The sequence below is a fragment of the Fusarium pseudograminearum genome, chromosome 3, assembly GCF_000303195.2.
Source record: "Fusarium pseudograminearum CS3096 chromosome 3, whole genome shotgun sequence".
NCBI classification, from domain to species: Eukaryota; Fungi; Ascomycota; class Sordariomycetes; order Hypocreales; family Nectriaceae; genus Fusarium; species Fusarium pseudograminearum.
The window spans coordinates 4,295,655-4,314,672 of NC_031953.1; the positions used below are offsets into that span (position 1 = coordinate 4,295,655).

Below are 19,018 nucleotides of genomic sequence, written 5' to 3' on the forward strand. Positions count from 1 at the left end.
ATATCTGACCGTCACTTCATTCATGTCGAGATGTGGAACTTGGACCAACTCATCACCTCCACCAGAGATACCACATTGATACCGCCATAACAGCAACAAGGTTAACTATTTCCGATAAACGGAGAGCGAGTAATCGAATCGAGCAGAGAGATATAAGGGGATGTGCCTAGATTGTATACAAAGAGTTAAAGTTTGAGGTGGAATTAACCATAAATATCCGTGCCTTGTCGGGTGGGTTGCATATCGAGTTAGTGGCTGATGGAAATATTAGACCAACTTTAGTGAATATATAGCCCAACAGAGTCTCAATATTTTCGTCTAATCTTCTCCCACCTGCTTGTCCATCCGTCTCTTATCGGTTATCGGCTTAACGCTGTGAACCGACACCAGCCGACGTCATTGTTCCTCGGCTTCCTAACTCTGTAGATCATAGATAGTATTTACAATCAAACTCATACCTTGTATCAATATTGTCACAACTCAATTAAACCGTACAAAATGCGTCCCCGTCTCTCTCAACCCGTAATAACCCTCCGCGTCCTCCGGCGTTGCTACTCTTCCGCCACTACTGAACCTCTTATCCGCGTAACAAACCTCCCCGCGCCCAACACTGGACATATTCGCATTCTCGAATTGAACCGCCCCTCAGCTCGAAATGCCATCTCAAAAGCCCTCCTAGCAAACCTACGCGCCGAGATTGATGAATTGCATAGCCAGTATGGACCCAATGGCGAGGAATTGCCTCTTCCGCAACGCTTTGGTGGTGCTGCTGGTGTAGATGAGAAGGGCCCCACGAGAGCTGTTGTCCTGGCTAGTGCTGTCGACACCTCTTTTTGCGCGGGCGCTGATCTCAAGGAGCGCAAGGGATTTACTCCTGGAGAGTATGTATATCTTTCATCATCAGTTGAGGGCATTGCACTAACTATTATCTGCAGAACCGCCGAGTTTCTTACAAATCTTCGCAGCACCTTTACATCGCTCTCCAACCTCCCCATCCCGACCATCTCAGCCATTTCCTCCGTCGCACTCGGTGGCGGCCTCGAGCTCGCCCTCTCCACCCACTTCCGAGTCCTCAGCTCGAACGCAACAGTCGGTCTTCCGGAGACACGTCTTGGCATTATCCCCGGCGCTGGCGGTACCCACCGTCTGCCCGCCTTGATCGGTCTCTCGCGCGCCCGCGATCTGATCCTCACCGGCCGTCGAGTCGGAGCTCCAGAGGCTTACTTCCTCGGCATCGCGGACCGTCTGGTAGAAGTTGTGCCCGAGGATGAGCGCGACGGCTCTGCTATTCTCAGTGAGGCGAGAAAGGCGGCTTTGAGCGAGGCTGTGAGACTAGCGCAGGAAATCTGCGAGGGAGGACCTATTGGTGTGAGAGCGGGACTTCAGGCTGTCGCGTGGGCGAGGGAAGAGGTGGAAAATAAGATGTATGAGCGAGTCGTCAACTCTGAGGACAGGAATGAGGCGCTCAAGGCATTCGGGGAGAAGAGAAAGCCCATCTTCACCGGCCGATAAAGATTGCCTATCTGCGTGTATTTATTTTCAAGTTAATAAATAGAGCCTTTCCTGCCTAAATCAGACTTCTTAGTCCGTTTATTTTTGTACCTTAAAGCTTAGACTTCGAAGGAAGGTTGATATTCACTTGCAAGCACTCAGCATATAATACCGTGCCTAAGTTACGTCATGCTTGGGGTATTCATATGGATGCGATTGGAAGGCTTTCTATCCATAAACGAAAAACGCTTGGTGCTATCTACACATGTCTAACCTGGGTCTAATGCTCATGACTTCTGGTTTGCTTCTCTGACATAATCAACCATCCCCCGAAGCTTGCCGCGTTTTAAAGTGGTGTTCTCGTTTTCGCTAGCTTGATGCTTCACATCACTCATGTGTTTGTTAAGAAAATACTGTAGCGAAGTTCGATCGTGGGGAGATTGTTGTTGAGGTATATGGACAGCTGGAGGGTTTTTGTCCTCACCAGTTTTATGGACGAAACCAGTCAGGCTATTAAGGTTTTGCCTCGCCATACGAATGAGTTTTGTGGGGGTCTTGTATACGCCATTTTCCTCGATGTTGGTGGTCTTGAGGATATCATTGGCTAAACCAACGAGTGTTGTGATTCTTTTGTCTCCGCCATATTGGACGCTGTATCTACTCGTGAAGTTGATGATATCCGTGAATAATGTAAGAACGTTGTATTCGTTGTCTTCACCCTTGGCAATGTTGTCCATGATACTGTTCGTGGTGTCGCGAAAAGTTTTGGCCAAACCATTGATCGTTGCAAGGTCATCAAAGGAATGACGCCTTTGTTTGAACTTGGGTTTTGGTCTGATCATCATTATTCTTCGCTTTGCCCCCGACGGAGAAACACTGATCGTTTCTTCATCTGATACCCATTCCTTAGGAGCATCAGAATCGCTATCAGGAACCGAGAAGATATCAGGGATATCGTCCAAGAAGGAATCTTCATCGGGATCATCCTTGACTTCCATGATCTCTCGATGTTGAAGTTGCCTCGTAAGCTCGGCATCACCATCAGTGTCGGACAATCGTCGCTTAAGTGCATTTTTTGAACCCGCCTCGGATTTCTAGTCGCTATTGATCACCTCTGTGTCTCCATCGGCATCTTTAGGCTGCAACTCGTCGTCTGAAGATGGTAACGGTCTCGGTCTTTGACGTCGCGGTACATCAACGTACGCCTCCTTGTCCTCATCACGGACGTAGCAAAGGAAGTAAGGCTCGCCACTAGAGCTTAATGTTTTTAGAACTTCGCTCGTACTTGCTTTGACCTCAACGTTCGAGTCGTTGTATTTGCGCCATACATTTTGTGCAAAGTCATAAATCCACACCCAGTAGTGCCCAGACCTGAGACTACCTCTGTGACAAATGACAGCATGGAGGCGGTAAGGATTGTTCTTGAGCCCGGCATAGTACTTCCCGAGGTCCTCTGTTGTCTCTCTCAGCTCCGATTCCATTCTCTCTCGAATGGCAGATTCGGTTGTTTTGATACTCTGCGGCATCTCGGGCTGTTCAACTGCAGAAGCTGCGGGTTTACTGGGCCGATTGACCACCAGGAAGTCATCATCTACTGGGCCATCAAAGTCCCAGGACTCTTCCCCAGTCTCCTCGCCATCTGCCATCGTAGCGTCGTCTGTGGTAGTTGTATTACTGTCATCTGCTTTTCCTTCTTGCAAAAATGACTCCAGGAAGGGACCAGTTGGACCAGTGCTTCCTGCGGCAGCCAGGGAAGCCGCGATCTCAGATATTCGATTAGCAGTCGCCCAGCTTTCTTCTCGGTCTCGAAACGTTGTCGAGTCATGGGGGGCGTCCATATACCGGTCAAGGTATAGCGTCTCGGGAATCTCAACCGGATTGTCGTTCTTGCCATTCACGGATTGTGAGCGCTGGATCAGAACGTGCAGGACAGGCGGCAGTGTCTTGATAGCTGTATATCGTGACTGCTGGCTTCCCTCGATAGCCTGCTGATCAAAGTTACGACCGAGTGCATCATACAGCGAGCATGTTCCTCCCTGTGGAGAAGGAAAAGCTGTGATAAACCGGTCGAAACTGATTTCCTTCTGATAAACGCTCTCGTCAAACTTTTTGGTGTAATTGATCGTTGTAACGAAGAAGGTTTCCATAATAGGTTCCATTTGGATCCCTGTAACGTCGTTGATAAAGGATGGTCGTATGGCGGCTTGGAGGCGACTGATGATATTGCCCATGACTTCCTCAACATCCTGCTGATCTGTACCAGAGGATCTCTCCTGGTGCTCCAGGGCTGTAAGAACCTTCTGGTCAATTGTTTGGGGATCCTCAACATCTATCATATTGGTATCAGGAGAAGCGCCATTATTCTCCTTTTCGGGAACTTCGATAACCCCACCGGCTTGGTGGTTTGGTCGGCTGATTTCAACGACATCATCGTCATCTTGACCGACTTCCATAACGGTATCAGTAATTTGATCATCGTTGGTGGTAGGCAAGGCTTCGACTTTGTCATAGGAACGATCAGAATCCTCGACAAGTGTCTGCGAACTGGCAGTACTAGCTGCATCAGCCGGGTCTGGGTCGTTTTTGACGGTCACATTAGCCATTTCCACATCATCCAAGTCCTTAGCTGGGGGGCCTGGGGGTGGCCGTGTGGGGAGCGGCGGCGGTTGGTTTGCGGCGCCCGTTTCAGCGGAAGTGTTGGCAGCTTTGACAAGGGTGTCAGTGTCCAGAAGGACGGCATTGGCTAATCTCTGTGAGGGTTTCGTTGCTCTGGTGTTTGAGGTTTCAAGCTTGTTGAACAATTCTGAGAGCTCTTGGGCAACTTCTCCTAGTTAGAAAGATGTTCGGATAGTAAGGGTTCTCTCAAGAGGCGATACTCACAAGCTTGGGCAACGACAGCTTCCTCACGCTTCATACGCATCTTGTTGCCACCAAGCAGTCGGCCCTCGATCATGTCATCAGTCAACTCCAGCTTGAACTCATTATAATTGACAGCGATGTCTCGTACTGGCTTGACAGTAAAGAGGTATTGCAAAAGGCTGTTCAAGTAACACGTGTTTCCAATATTCTCTAGTCCAACCGGAAGATCATAGTCGGCAGCTTGGTCTGAACTACTGGAAGTGACTACACCAGTAGAGGCTGAAATGTCGTTTTGTTGTCGCAACTCGGCAACGATGCCTTTGAGATCTGTAGAATTGGTATACTCGGCAATTCTTTCCATTGCGTCCAGGTAGGTTGTCTTTGCATCCTTGTCCTTGGCATTTTGAATCTGTTCACATGGTCAAAATCAAAGTTCAATGAGACGTATGGAATTGTCTCTTACCTTGTTCTTGATGCTGTCGAGAGTATCAGAGTCGAAGCTTGCATCGCTCAACCCGAGAATCTCTTTGGCGGTCGTTAGGGAAAATCCTTCAACGAATTCTGCCATCAAAAGGTTCTTGTAGGCCTCGTCATTGGCCGCATTGGAAATCAACATCAACATATTTCGTGCAGAAGCAGCATCACTGGGATCTTGTGACACCTTGCGCCGAAACGCCAGCACTATTGATTCAGGATCATGGTTATTTGGTGGTTGCAGTCCGAAGAAAAGCAACGCTTGGCTTGTCAATTCTGTATCCTCATCGTTGGTTTGTGCTGGAGCCTGACTTTCGTAAACTGAGGATTGCATGATGGCGTAGTGGCTGAAGTCCTCGTCATTTAGGTCGTTCGCAATTTGCCCGAGAGCGTCTATCAGATCTCTTCTTCTGTGAGGCGGCAACAAATCCCATTGTCTTCTATAAGCATTGTCCACAATTTCCTTGGGTTGGTTTGGCAAAACACCCATCAACTTGTAACGGGCGATGAGGACAAATACATTGGAGCTGACATCCGGGACCTCTGAGCAACCTAGGTAGGCGTGTAGGCTGGGAGTGCAGAGCTCTGCGGGTTCGCCCCGTTTGTGAATCAAGCACTGCACTTCAGCTCTAACGTCCTCGATGTATCCGCGATATGTTCCTATCCGGGTAGAACCGGAAGGTGCGTCAGGTGGAGGGGGGACCACAGGCTTAAACGCTCCTTCATCCACATCATCTTCCCTGATGTCGACTGTTTCCTCGAACTCGAGCTCTCGAAATATCTTAAAGCAACGGGGACCGAACAGGACAGCGAATCGCTTGTTACGCTTTGAAATACTTCTAGCACCTTCCTGAGACGTTGCCTCTATCAAGTTCTTGAGGTAGGTGTTGAGATTCAGAGGGGCTTGCATCGCCCAATCATCAGTCGCCGCCATGTATCGTTCCGGGTCATTCTCCTTGGCGATGCGCAACTCTTCACGGATCGTATCAGCGTCGAGCAACAGGCTGATCCACCACCAAGGCATGCGAGGCTTCGAGATATCAAGGGTGACTTGGAATGTGCACGGGGCTGCCGAGCAAGCAAAATTCTCGCGCGCAACAAGAGGGTTGTATTTGTGTCGTTCAGGGCGAAAATCCATTGCGGTTTCTGAGCCAGCCCACGCCAGATGATGCCAGGGGAATCTGCCATCTCTTGGAGGCCATTGTGATTGGCGAGGATTACAGAGCTCGTCTATGTGATCCTTCTGCCAAGACAGTTTGAAGACGAAATGAAAATGGCAATCAATACACACTGATGACAAGATGCGTGTTTCGGAAGTGAAGTAGCTCTGGTTGCCATTTATGATCAGTCGATGGGCGTGATCTTGCCATGGATAAGGAACGTCCAGCTCGGCTTGTTGTGCTCGTTGGAAGATGTCGCATGTTGTGAATTTGTTGTTCAGAAGTTCGAATATCCATCTTGAGGGGTGGCATCCTGAAAGCTTTAGCGAACGAGCCCTTTTCCTTTGTCCGAATCACAAACATACCTTCCAAGGACTTGTCGTGTATCCGGCCTTTGAAATGCGTCCAGTTTTGTGATATATTGGGGAGCTCTGTGCCAGGTAATGTTCCGTACGTATCATTATCCTGGGCTGCCATGGTGTTCTTTCTCGAGCAATATGTTGGTGTTGAAAGACGACGGATGGTATCTTGGACTGCGGGGTGTCTACCTAGGTAGGTATGTAGGGTGGCCCAGCTCGATCGATGGAGTCGAAAGTGGTCAGTCGGTCGGTCGGGGCCGAGAGCTGAAGCTCTATCTTAGTAATGTAAGTCTCTCGATCTTGGCAATTTATGACCTTGGTAATTTATTTGATCATGGTCTCGAGTGTCAGGATCGGAGGAAAATATGTCTAACAGAATAATCTATACGCCTGCCGATATTCAGTGTGGTGGTGATGGTGATGGTAATGTTAGTCCCTAAGAGCGATGGAGGATGTTGGGACGGGCAGTGACGCATGCTCATGGTCAAAGCTGCTGAGTCAGCATTTTGCAGTCCAAGGTGTTACAAAGGACCGTTGCGCCAAAGTACCTACCAAATACGAAGGCCCCGTTAAAAGGGACAGAGGGTGTCAACGGTCAAATTGACGCTCCAGAAACATTAGCCGCTGGAAACATAAGAGACAAAATTAGGAGGCTAACTTTTCTGCTACCTAGGAATCCCAAGTTCCATACAAAAGCAATCAATTAAAACATTTAGTACCTGTTTGTTATTGTTTTATTCGATTTGCCTTGTTTATCTCGTGATTTCACTTTAGTTAGTTAGTTATATTCCAAAGCCTCTTGTTTATCCCAGTAACAAACTCGATGAGGATGGCAGAGGCACATAAACTGCTTCAACAGCCTTGTCTGGATATTTCGTCTCTTGTGCTACTATAATTAAATCCCCGGCACTATATCTTAGTAGGTAATGGATACAACTTGTCACCGCTCAAAAGCAAACACATTGCCCTTGTTGCCAGTGTTTCGACTACTGCAGTTACTACTCACCTACTCTGTACTAATGACACACAACTCTAGGCCATCACCAACACAACTTCTGCACCCAAGATCCCTTGTAGACATCACCAACAACTCCGACGTAACGCCATCTTCTGGCCAATCGGAACACGCTTTTCCCTGCAGATCGTCCCTCATTTCCCGCATTACTGCACGGGCACTAAACAGAGGTAAATGCTGTAAAAAGCTCAGCGCTTGGGCGGTTAGCGCCCCGTCAAATGGTATCGGTTGGTTAGCCGCCGCCCCTTCTTTAAACTTTTGATATCGAGATGTCCCCAAGGCGGTAATATCAAGCCACAGCATAATTGTCTCTGTTGATTTCAGTCAAACATACTTCTGAGACTACAACTGTTTAATTTTCAGAACATTAGAAATGGACTTTAGTATTGGCCTCTTGGTGCACCGAGACTGCCACCATGATGTGTTGTCTAGTTAGGCAAATGGCGCGGCGCCAGACCAGGATTATCCCCCCAGAACAAAGCACAGAAACTACATAAACTATGGAACCCTTAGAAAAGGAATCAGATTGGCTGAGCTTCCGTCTAGCGCTTAACCAAGGCTGATTCACCAGACTTGGGTCGTATCGTATCCTTGATGGCCCAGTTATTCCGGTTTCGTGATGATGAACTATCGACCAACATGCATATTTTTCTTTCCTTAACAGAACTTCTCCTACTTTACTGGAGAAAATGTTTACTCGTTGTTTTCGGATCTGTTGGTCCTAATCACTTACTTAATCTGGAAAGGTTAAATGTTCATCAACTGTGGTCATGATGTGGTAGTTTTAACGCGACAGTCGCCCGGTAATCGTAAACCTCGACACTCTTCTCTTATTCCATTTTCATCGTATTCCTTCTGTTGCGGGTGGCTGGGCGCTCTTTTCTATATTCTTATTTATTAATAATGTCTAGTTGGGAAACCGCAGCCCTTCGGTTACACAGCAATGTGGCCGCCGACTCAACACCGAGCTCGTCTCACAAGAGTCTACCACCATTACCAAAACAAAAGACCAAGATAGGGACTGTTGCAGATGTGAAGGAAGTTCCCGGGGAAGAGGAATCTACCAAGATAAAAGGATGGAAACCACTCTCACTCTCGACACCGATTCTACTTGCTGTAATCGCCCTTACGATCCTCCTCGCCATCGCTGTTGAAACGCTAGCACAACGAAGTGCCTCTCAAGGTGGCCTGGCTCTGTCTCCTTCACTCAAAGATATGCCCGAATACGCCAGGATTAGCTACCTCTATGCCCCAACCATCATCGCCGTGTTGTACAGTATGATATGGAGTTGGATCGACCTTGATGTCAAGCGAATGCAGCCATGGTTCGAATTGTCAAAACGAGATGGAGTTACCGCCGAGAATTCGCTTTTCCTGGACTATCAGTACGACTTCGTTGGCCTCGTCCCCTTCAAGGCTGCGAAACAAAGGTATGGCATCCTACCTCCCTCCTGTCACTAATCTCTTACATTTGCTCTTCCAGACACTGGCCCGTTTTCTTTGGGGGTACTGCTATGGTAATGGTCTTTTGGTTACTTACTCCCTTGCAGAGTGCATTGCTTGGAACAGAAGTTGTCACTCGAGTCGAACCTGGGACGATTGGAATTCGATCGCAGTTGCTTCCGGTCGAAGACCACATGTTACGCTTGGATCCCGAATTTCTGAATCATGGTTATGCTACCGGATGGCTGGGGCAGCCATTTCCCCCATTCATGACCTCCAAATATGCACTGCTCCCCTTCTATATCGACAGCGATGAGACAATTCCCGGTACTGAGACTAATTGGACGGCTGAAACAACAAAGTTGTCTACAGAGCTGAACTGCTGGTCAGCAGACATATATAATCAACGTGAACAACCCGAGACGACTGGGCGTGAGTTCTTGGATGGTAAAGGCTGCAATGTGACCCTCAGCATGCTGACGATTATGGACTTTTCCATGTACTATGTTGGATATTACTCAAACCCCTATGCCGACTACTGTTTGGGTAGCCCTAGCTGCCGAACGAAAGACGCCCCTCACCAGTTCCTGGCAGTCTGGGTTCAGGGCGACAGAGTACCTGGCAAGACGCTTCCGAATTACAACATCACAGGTTTATTCTGCCAGCCGACATATTACAAACAACGGGTTCTCGCCAAGGTCAAATCATCAACATATGAGCCAGACACCGATACGATAGAAGCCATTTCTGACAGGGAAATTCTTACGGACAAGGAGTTCAATTCGACTACATTCGAATACCTTCTTGCCAATGGTGTGACAGAAAACATTCCTGTTAGGGATTACCCTTTCACCACTGTTGTTGAACAACACCCCCGGCTCAATGGGACAGGTTTGGCTCTGCCAGTTTCTAACATGGTCGGCTATGCACTGGCTGGCCGTGATGTTCCAACGACAGACTACTCCTCGCCCGATTTTCTTGCAAAGGTCTATAACGAGGCACACCAATATCTGTTCTCTCTAGCAGTCAACCAACTGCTTGTAAATGAGACAAAAATGGCGAACAATACTGCGACTATTGATTTCGAACTGACAGGCGTTGTAGTCAGCAGGGTGTTCGCTACCTGTGTTGAGAGTTTGCTAGCAGTCGTTGCATTATTCACGGCTTGCATATTGTGGTTGTGCAGAGCTGCCCCAAGTAATTTACCGATGAACCCATCATCTATCACCAGATACATCGACATCTTTCGAAATAGTCCAGAACTGCTAGAATCATTTTCATCCATGGACAATGCCACTGAGGAAGCTCTGTTCGAAGACTTCCGACAAGACAATGTTCGACTCCTTCTTGATTCGAAATCAAACAGCACCCAGGTTTTTCTCGACAAATTTATACAACGCTCATCAGACTCCCAAAGCAGGATTCATGGCTCCCCAAAGGGCTATTATGATCCCATCCGACCCTTGGCTCTGAGACAATGGAGCGGCCTACTCTTCGTGCTGGCTTTGGTGGGTGCAATGGTAGGACTCTCGTATCTCAAAGAACAGGAGAAGGCGTTGAACGGTAGGTTACCAACGAACTGAACGTATCCATAATGGGTAGACGAAACTAACGGCTGTGTAGGATTGCCCCGTCCATCACAAAATTTTGAAGTGCTGCAAATTTTAGAGAACTATATACCGACGGCTTTTGCCACGTTAGTTGAGCCATTTTGGGTACTCTTGAACCGTCTTTTGTGTGTTCTACAACCTTTCAGAGATCTCTGGAAGGGAAAGGCCAAGGCTTCCTCGACAGTGGATGCTACTTACACTTCAATCCCCCCTCAGCTTGTTCTATGGAGAGCAATCAAGTCAAAGCACATGATTCTTGCACTAGTCTGTGCGATGGCTCTCTTGGCTAATCTTCTCGCTGTTGGGTTGGGTTCTCTCTTCAATGAAGCCCCGATGATAGCAGGATACGCAGAGAACCTGGTACCAGCATACGCGCCCAAGTTTGACAACGACTCAGTCAATACATTCAGTATGTTCTTGAGCTCAAATCTTATAACGACTCATTTGTACCAGGATCAATACTATGTCGCCATGGCCAACATGTCTTCCGGGACGCCTCTTCCACCTTGGGTATCAAAGGACTACTACTTCCATCGACACAAAATTGATCCGTCTCGGAATAAACATACAGGGGACGTGTACAATCTCCAAGCTCGCGGCTATGGGTCCAGGGGCAACTGCACCGGCTGGCCCACACGGCGGCTCCCACTTGCAAACGGAGAGGATTTCGACAAGAATGGGGCGTTCGTGGATGTTCCAGAAGATCATTGCCCGGACCTAGTCGACTACGCCAGCCGAAGACTTCGTGATTCAAGTACTGATCACTCTGTTGGTCTTTCTGCTATAGAACTTTCTGGCACTATAGGCTCCAGATCAGGACCTCAACCGTGTGGGAGATCATTAATACTGGGATGGGGTCGCATGCCCACTGCAGAGGATGTCAACTCCACCCTGGATTTCAGCTTCATGAAATGCCGTCCTGTATTTGAAACAGCAATGTTCAATTTAACGGTAGATATGGAAGGTCATGTTATCTCATACAACAGAACGAGCGAGCTTGAAGCCACACTGGACAACCCTGATTCAGAAGCACAGTCTGATATTATCTTCCAAGTCACTAATCAGTATTGGAACAACCCCAGACTTCAATTTCACAACGATACGACGATTCGGGATTGGATGAGTTATTTGATCATGGCTTCTACGAACGGGTCCAGGGCTATTGTAGACCCAAAGAGTCCTGTGCCCGATCCCAAAAACCTTCTTCCTTATGTTGAAGACATCTATAGAAGGGTCTTTGCAATTATGCTGAGCCTGAACGAGCAATTATTCGACCACAGCCAGGAGGAGAAACCAACAGCAGTCACCCGAAAAACACAAGAAATCCGTATATTCATGGAGGACGCCTCTTTCATTATTACAATGACAATTCTAGCCATCAACACGTGCGTGGCTCTGCTATTTTATAGCAGAGCTGTTCCATCGGTCCTCCCTCGCATGCCTACGACCATTGGCTCTGTCCTGGCATATGTCGCTTCCAGTCGGCTTGTATCTCCTGCTTTCAATCTCACCCCTGGGAACTCGACGCGAACGTTCAGCTTTGGTAGATATATCGGACGGGACAAGGATGTGCATATTGGTATCGAAATGGACCCTCATGTTGTTCCTGTCGATCCCCAGTCACTCAAACCGAAGGAAAATAGTATCGGTCGCTTGTTCTTCAGAAAAAAGAAATCGAAGGAAAGAAGAGTCTCAGATGGAACTTGGCTCTGAGAAGCATGCATTAGACAATCACAATAGCACAATTTTATCAATGCGCCCATAGCCAATGCTAAAAAGGGCTCAAAGTTGATCCAAGCAAATGTGCACAATTGGCAAACGTTAGTTCTAAAGGAATATGGCCAACATGGTCATTGTGATAATTGCTGCCTGTTAGATATACTCTTTGAATATGTAAAGCACCGCGAAATCAGTGTCAACCTGATAATCCAGCGTCAAAGCCAACAATATGAAGTTCAATAAGGCTTACGAGACAAATGGAAAGCTGGATCTGACTGATGCAATACTGGTACAGCCTCTTCATATGTTATCGCTGGGCTTGGTCAAATTTCAATATAGGAAAAGCAGATGCAACAGACATGAGATCATTTGATATGGTGATTTAATTCCCGACTCTGAGAAAGAAAGAAATGAGAAGGTATAGCTACAAAACAAAAAGAAGTAAAAGTGTCCAGTCCAAACGCCCATACATCCAGCTGCCTCTGAATGTCCATTTCCTGATCAACCCTAGAATTTTGTGAAAAGAAATTGTGTTTAATCGTGGTGGCGTTGAGAGCGACGCATCTGCCTCTCACCTCGCTTGACAGTCATGCTGATATCAGCAGCTTGTCCAGGAGTGCAAGTGACACCAGAGGATAGTCCTTGAGATGGGGTCCAAGTACCGCTGGCGCAGCGCTGGAAAGAAGAACCACCGATGCAGTTCCACTCGCCCTCTGATGTGCAAGCAGTTCCAGCAGCAAAGCCACCACTGCCTGAGCCAGCGTCACCACCACTGTTGCCACCACCATTCTTGTCTTCGCCAGAGCCGGATCCTTCGTCAGAACCATTGTTGGGAGTCTCAGGCTTAGCAGGTGCTTCAGGAGCTTGAGTAGCAGAAGGCTGAGCAGCAGCAGGTTGAGAAACAATGATAAAGGCACCACCGGGAATCTCAGGGGCGCCGCTGGAACCATCACCAGAGCCAGCATCAGGGGTAGGAACAGGAGTGGTGGCAGGCTGACTGGGCTGAGCACCGGGGTTGGTAGTGGGAGCCGCGGCGGGAGCGGAAGGCTCAGCATCGCCGCCACCAGAACCGGAGCCGGAGCCAGGCTTCTGGCAGCCATCACCCTTAGGAGGGTCGAGCTTGGACTTGAGCTTGCTGACAGACGAGCCAGGGTTGGGGAACGCGAGATCAGTGTTAGGCTGGGTCTCGCATTTATTACCAACGTTGGCAACGAACATATCAGGGAGAGTGTCCAAGTAGCCTTTGGAGCCACCCCCGCCCTGGACAGTAACAGCGGCACAGTTCATGTACATCTCACGGTTTCCAACGTGGTTGAACCAGGTCCATGCGAGGACGTAATCACCAGCAGCCAGTTCTTCGGGAATCTTGAAGTCATACTTGTCGGGGTCTTCAAAATTGGGATTCTCGGGATAGTTACCGGCTTGGCTCCTCGTGGGGCATCCACCCTCGATAGAGTGGATGACCTTCCAGACAGAGTCCTTGGTCGGGTTCTTGTCTGTGGTGAGGGAGACTTGGCATGAGCCGCCACCGTGAACGGCTGAACCGATGAAAGAGAGTTGTTGAGTGCTGCCAGCCTTGTAGCTGTTGGTTGATGCGCCATCGTTGACTGCTCCCTTGCATGGGAAGTTGGATCCATCAGCCTCAAGAGGGCTGTTGCTTGGGTTGCCATAAGGCTTGGGGTTGGCCATGATCATGTGGGCGCTGGCGTAGGAAGCCAAAGTAGCGATGGTGAAAGCCTTCGCGAACATTTTGAGTGATGGTGTAAATCTAAACGTTCCAGACGGTAGATTTGATGTTCAGGTTGTGAGATTGTCGTCAAGACAGAATCGAGTGATGTGGGTATAAGACTGAAGAGTCGTAGCTCGATTGTTGGGTATGTGAATGAAGGGTCGAATTGCACCAGGCAATACGTGAATGTCGTCGAGACAGGTGAAAGGACTAGCCTTTGGAAAGAAAGAAGAAGGAATGGAAGTGTCGTTGAGACAATCTCACTTGAAGGACTGGATAGAGACTTTTGAAGTCGTTGGTGATGAGAGAGGATGATACGGGGGAGGGGAGGACGTCTTATATGGACTTCAGTCCACACAATGGACTGGCTCTCGACGCTTCGAGAGCAGACGGAGAGGCAAGGGGAAATCGCAAGCAGGAAAAACATCCGCGAACGGACGTAGCCGCATGCACCTCAGAGGCGATCATGGTGGACCAAAAATCCATAAGGTCAGGGGAGTAATAACTTCTAGTCAGCTAGTACAGCCACTCAGGATTCTTCAATGCCCTTGTTGAGCTTTGTTTCGAAGCAAACGGAGGCTTTAGGGCCGTGAGACTAAGAGACGATTTGCAGCAGGTGGTCCATGATAGGCTGACGACAATGTTTCAAGACTCATCTGGTCACTAAACAAAAGTGTGAGTGGACTAGACCCATGTAAACCCCAGAGAAAAGTCGTGGTTCAAGCCCCTGACTAGCGATTCAAGTGTTTGCAAGGGACCTGTCACTGTCCTGCCTGAAAGAGAGTATCCGTCTAGCCGTCTTATTGAAGGCGATAACAAGGGACCGTCTGTCGTCTCCCTTGTTCAGCTGCAAGGCCATACCCTTGCTGCCTTGTGTCGCTTGTTGAAGCGCCCTTGGGTTACGAGATATTCAGCGTGACTTGCAATGAGTATTCAATGCCGTCAGCTCTAGCGTAGGCCGCCCATAGTGGCAAGGGAGCTTAGTCGGTGAAGTAAGGACTGGGAGAAGACTTTGGTGGTTGGGGCGCAAGGGACTCCAGTTGCGCGGTCACCAATAGGGCCCTGTCGAACCAAGTGCTCGGGAAAGTCGTTGGCTGCAACATGGGTATTCTGAGCAACCATGCTTCCAACGTCATCATATGGGGCACACCAGACTTGGTTTCTATCCTTTTATGTACTTCAATACGTATTACCATGCCCTCCTGAAAAATCCTTCTGGATGTTTGCTTTATGTGATCTGTCGCAAGGAGGATTCAGCAATAATATCTGGATGCCCATCAAGTCATCTGTCTCAATGATCTGGGCGTATTATCGAGTCAATGCATTGTTCCGGCAGTCATGACCTCCCCTGCATAACAATCCGTCGTGCTGGGCCATCCATTACGACAAGTCCAGTCTTTGGGAGCGGGGTTCAGATGCCAATCAGGGGGCGACGACAGGGATATAAGGCTGAATGACAGGGGTTATGCCAGGCGAACGTGTCCAAGGGGATTAGTGGCTGAAGAGCCCAGAACCAGTCGGCTGTCGCATTCTTGCCAAGACTCAAACAATTGTCCAAAATGGTATGATCCGGCCATCAAGAGGAATCTCGTAAAGAACCGGTGCTGCGCACGGAAACACCGCGTGGTCCAAGTTCTCATGAGGGCTGTGATGAGAATTCCAGCAGCCCATGACCTTGCAAATTGATGCGACTTGAGACTACTGCAACCAGCGGCACAGATCCGGGCAGCGTGGCTCATTATTGCCATCTACCTAGGTAGTCATCGTATAGGGTGTTCTGGAGGCCTGCCTTCTTGAGTAATCCCCTGAACGATCGCCTTCGTATCCAGGGGTGCAGGTGCAGATCTTTGGTAGGATAAAATCTTTCACGCGTGGTCAAAAAGACCTCAATGGAGTTAGGGAGTACATATCTCCCGATACTCCTACTTCTTTGGGCTTCGTCTCCGTGTGATAGACTACAACGGCAGGGGGCCGTCCCTTAGACTTGCGTAGTCTTGCGTAGTCTTGTGGGTGGTTTTCTCGTTTTTATTCCCCTAGTGAAACCGTGCCTGTTTCACAAGTTGCGTTCATAGTGAATAGGAATTGTGACAAACCAATCATTTGTGAAAGGTTTCATTCAAGTGGTGCAGACACCTTGCATAAGTCAAGTACAAAGGCCTCGTTGTGACTTTTGTTTCTGCAAGGAGGTACCTTCATGTTTCGGACTTTGGTGTTTTATTGTTTTGGTGTTTGGTGCTTGGGTGGGGTTGAATTGGCTGGAAAGGCTGGAAAGTCAGACAAGACTGGAAGCGGTAGGCGCCCGGAGGGTACCGAGCTCTTTCTGTTTACAACGTGGTAAGCTGAAAGCAAGAGCCAAGGCCCGTTACGGCGATTGATAGGGTGGTTTGTTAGTGTCGGTTCTATAATAGAGGATTTCTCACTGCTTAGATCATTTTGAGGCCAGTGTAAGCTCAGTTGCCGCTCACATCTCTTGCAGAACTAAGATGACCGCTAAGTCAAGAACAGCACGATTCGCCTCTTTATTGGGCCTGTCTGGCGCATCATGACACTGGCGTCAGGTACAGCTGTTGCCGGATTGGATGTAAGCAAGATGCTGAAGACTAGAAATATTAGTCCTATTTTCCTACATAGGCTCCTAGTGTTATTGTCACCAATAACGACTTCTGTATAGTCGCTGAAATACCTTCACCGACTGCTATCTCGATTGGGCAGCTTTGGACCTTTCTCGTGACTTTGACAGCCTGCAGCTCGACCAACACGGAGGCCCGGGGAAGGCCAGCTCGAACAAGGGTCGTCGTCTATCGACTATCGGACGAAACGCGGCGTATCTATGGGCCGTGTTTTCCAAGGGAAATAATACGGAACCAAGATCAGGACCAGGGTTCCCAGAATTTTCTAAGTTCAGATGATCTTCAGCTTGGCCTCGGCCGGGTTTGATATTCCGCATTAAAGCACCAACCATATTAATAACTCTCCATTCAATATCCTCGCAATGGCCAGTGCTGATCTTATTCAGGATCCCAAGTCCTAGCAATACTGTGCAGGGCCTTCTTATAGCAGCCGCGTAACTCTGTGGCGTGAAACCATTTACCGAATAAGAAGGATTCTACCTGTTACCCTTGACCCGAGCTTCAACGCTGACACTAACCATGGGGCCACTGCGAACTCTCAGCCACATTTCATGTATATTATTAGATTATACACCACTAGTCAAGAACTCTGTGGCATTGGCTCAAGCCATCCGATTAGATAATTGCTCACCTCAACTCACAGCAACAAGGATATCCCTTTACATTCCTTTTACCTGAAGGATTTACAGCAGCGTTTCGTCAACAGGCAAACTCAATGCAATGAGGGCTTTTCATACATCATAGAATTTATGATCAATATACTGAAATCAGCAAAAGCTTGATACTCCAGCTCTTATTCATCGCCTTCATGGTTCATGTTATCACATCAAGAACCTCAACCAATATGCGTCTGACTCATTTCCTAGCAGACCGTCTTACAAGGGCGTTGTAGCTTTCTGGAACGTCCTAACCGCCGATGAATTCACTCATACCATCATTCTGACAACATGAACTGGGCGTTGATGCACTGCTGCGTTGCCTCCCTTTGTTACGGGCCTAGGCGCTTACACTGGTTTCGGGGGCAATCATTTTGTCTATTGCATGGTCATAGGGCTGTTATCTATGAGGCCCACTGGCACGGCATTTATGAACCGGTATGTCGGTAGCATCATCACAACATCCCCTCACTGCCACCACATCAAGTCTTGTCATGCTGCAGCCAGATAAGCGACCGACTGCTGTCACTTGGAAGGCGCTTGCAGAAACACGCGTCTACTTCGAAGTCGTTATTGGTGGTTCACTCAGACTTCTACATTGTCCGCATCATCAGTATTGGGCACACACATGAGCATGGCGTACGTCAACTTACATTCATCGAAAGCCAATCCACCTCGGGTCCAGTTCTTCATCTTGGTCTTTCGGAACTCCTCAAAGTCCCACTCACGCTTCTCAAGGTGTTTGAGTGAGTTGAAAACGTAGACGGTCGTTTCCTTGGTTTCACCCTTCTCGTTGACAGTGCCGTCTTTGTTGAGCAACTTGACTTTGACCTTTTCCTTGTCATACTCGGGCCCCTCAAAATCGTCAAGCTTGCTCATGTTGGCATCGGTAAGTCCAGTAGCGTAAACCCCACGAACACTGTGACCCTTCTCAGCCACAACACCAGGATAGTCTGCGTGTCGAACTCGGTGGCGGCAGTAGCCCTCGAGGATTGCGGGAGTGAACGTGTGCATGTCCTTGATGACCTGAGGAGGGTTATTGTGGCCGTAGCAAACGGTGAAGAAGACCTCGGGTGCCATCTAGTGTGATATGTCAGGGTGGTACAGACCAGATCACGCATCAACCTACCAAGGTACCTGTTGGTTGCATTAGCATACGCATTTTACGCATTTACAGTATATGTGACTTGCCGTAGAAAAAGGCTGTGTATTCACCACTCATCGTTTCGGAAACGGTATGTGATGAGCGATATGCTTATCGTGACCGTTGACTCCCAGTGGTTGAGGGGTTAGTTTGCATACAGTTTTGGATGGAGATGAAAATAAGGAAGACTCAACCGAGTCTAGGGAGAAGTTCGAAATGGCTTTATATAATATATAACTTTCTCTTGAACAAAGAGAGGCCTTTGTTAGTTGCGTTAGTCAATAATCCGGAGCTCGTCAGTGCACTAAGTGCCTACCCTATTCTTGTTTTTGGTCGGCTTAGGCTGCCCATAAATAAAGTGGACAGTTGCTTAGTAGTGGGGCAATCAACATTCATCATATGCAGGAGATACCTAGTACCTAGTAGGTACGTAGGTACCTACCTAGTTGTGTGGGCATTAAAAATATTGTACTATGTATCCATGTTACTGAGTTACTGAGTTGTATTAAAAGAAGTCGATTGCCACTATGGAGTTTTGTATTAGGCTTCTCGGTCAAACATAGGTACTTCTGGCTGCCTCTAAGTGGCTGCCTCTGGCTGGTACCTTGAAGTACCCATACTGACTGGAACAAGACTCAATCTGAGCTTAACACGCCAAAGGTCCGAGGGAAGGGGAAATAACGTCAAGCCACAGATGCTTACAATTCCGTGGCCATCACTTATTGATCT

At 48.3% G+C, this 19,018-nt stretch overlaps 6 protein-coding genes across 6 annotated transcripts; 2 read left to right on the top strand and 4 right to left on the bottom strand.

Moving 5' to 3' along the window:
• Positions 1-498: 498 nt before the first annotated feature.
• FPSE_04239 (uncharacterized protein) lies at positions 499-1,512 on the top strand (the record flags this gene model as incomplete). The annotated part of the gene is made up of 2 exons (XM_009257357.1): positions 499-881; positions 936-1,512. 2 exons carry the CDS (start codon positions 499-501, stop codon positions 1,510-1,512), a joined length of 960 nt encoding a protein of 319 aa, XP_009255632.1.
• A 266-nt stretch (positions 1,513-1,778) lies between these two features.
• Positions 1,779-2,489, bottom strand: FPSE_04240 (uncharacterized protein; the record flags this gene model as incomplete). The annotated part of the gene is made up of 1 exon (XM_009257358.1): positions 1,779-2,489. The coding sequence occupies one exon, from the start codon at positions 2,487-2,489 to the stop codon at positions 1,779-1,781; it is 711 nt and encodes a 236-aa protein (XP_009255633.1).
• Positions 2,490-2,585: 96 nt separating this feature from the next.
• On the bottom strand, positions 2,586-6,461 carry FPSE_04241 (uncharacterized protein; the record flags this gene model as incomplete). The annotated part of the gene is made up of 4 exons (XM_009257359.1): positions 2,586-4,312; positions 4,372-4,759; positions 4,814-6,297; positions 6,350-6,461. 4 exons carry the CDS (start codon positions 6,459-6,461, stop codon positions 2,586-2,588), a joined length of 3,711 nt encoding a protein of 1,236 aa, XP_009255634.1.
• Positions 6,462-8,261: 1,800 nt separating this feature from the next.
• FPSE_04242 (uncharacterized protein) lies at positions 8,262-12,124 on the top strand (the record flags this gene model as incomplete). Its single annotated transcript, XM_009257360.1, has 3 exons — positions 8,262-8,788; positions 8,842-10,364; positions 10,425-12,124. 3 exons carry the CDS (start codon positions 8,262-8,264, stop codon positions 12,122-12,124), a joined length of 3,750 nt encoding a protein of 1,249 aa, XP_009255635.1.
• A 540-nt stretch (positions 12,125-12,664) lies between these two features.
• On the bottom strand, positions 12,665-13,879 carry FPSE_04243 (uncharacterized protein; the record flags this gene model as incomplete). The annotated part of the gene is made up of 1 exon (XM_009257361.1): positions 12,665-13,879. The coding sequence occupies one exon, from the start codon at positions 13,877-13,879 to the stop codon at positions 12,665-12,667; it is 1,215 nt and encodes a 404-aa protein (XP_009255636.1).
• A 3,851-nt stretch (positions 13,880-17,730) lies between these two features.
• Positions 17,731-18,225, bottom strand: FPSE_04244 (uncharacterized protein; the record flags this gene model as incomplete). The annotated part of the gene is made up of 1 exon (XM_009257362.1): positions 17,731-18,225. One exon carries the CDS (start codon positions 18,223-18,225, stop codon positions 17,731-17,733), a length of 495 nt encoding a protein of 164 aa, XP_009255637.1.
• Positions 18,226-19,018: the final 793 nt, after the last annotated feature.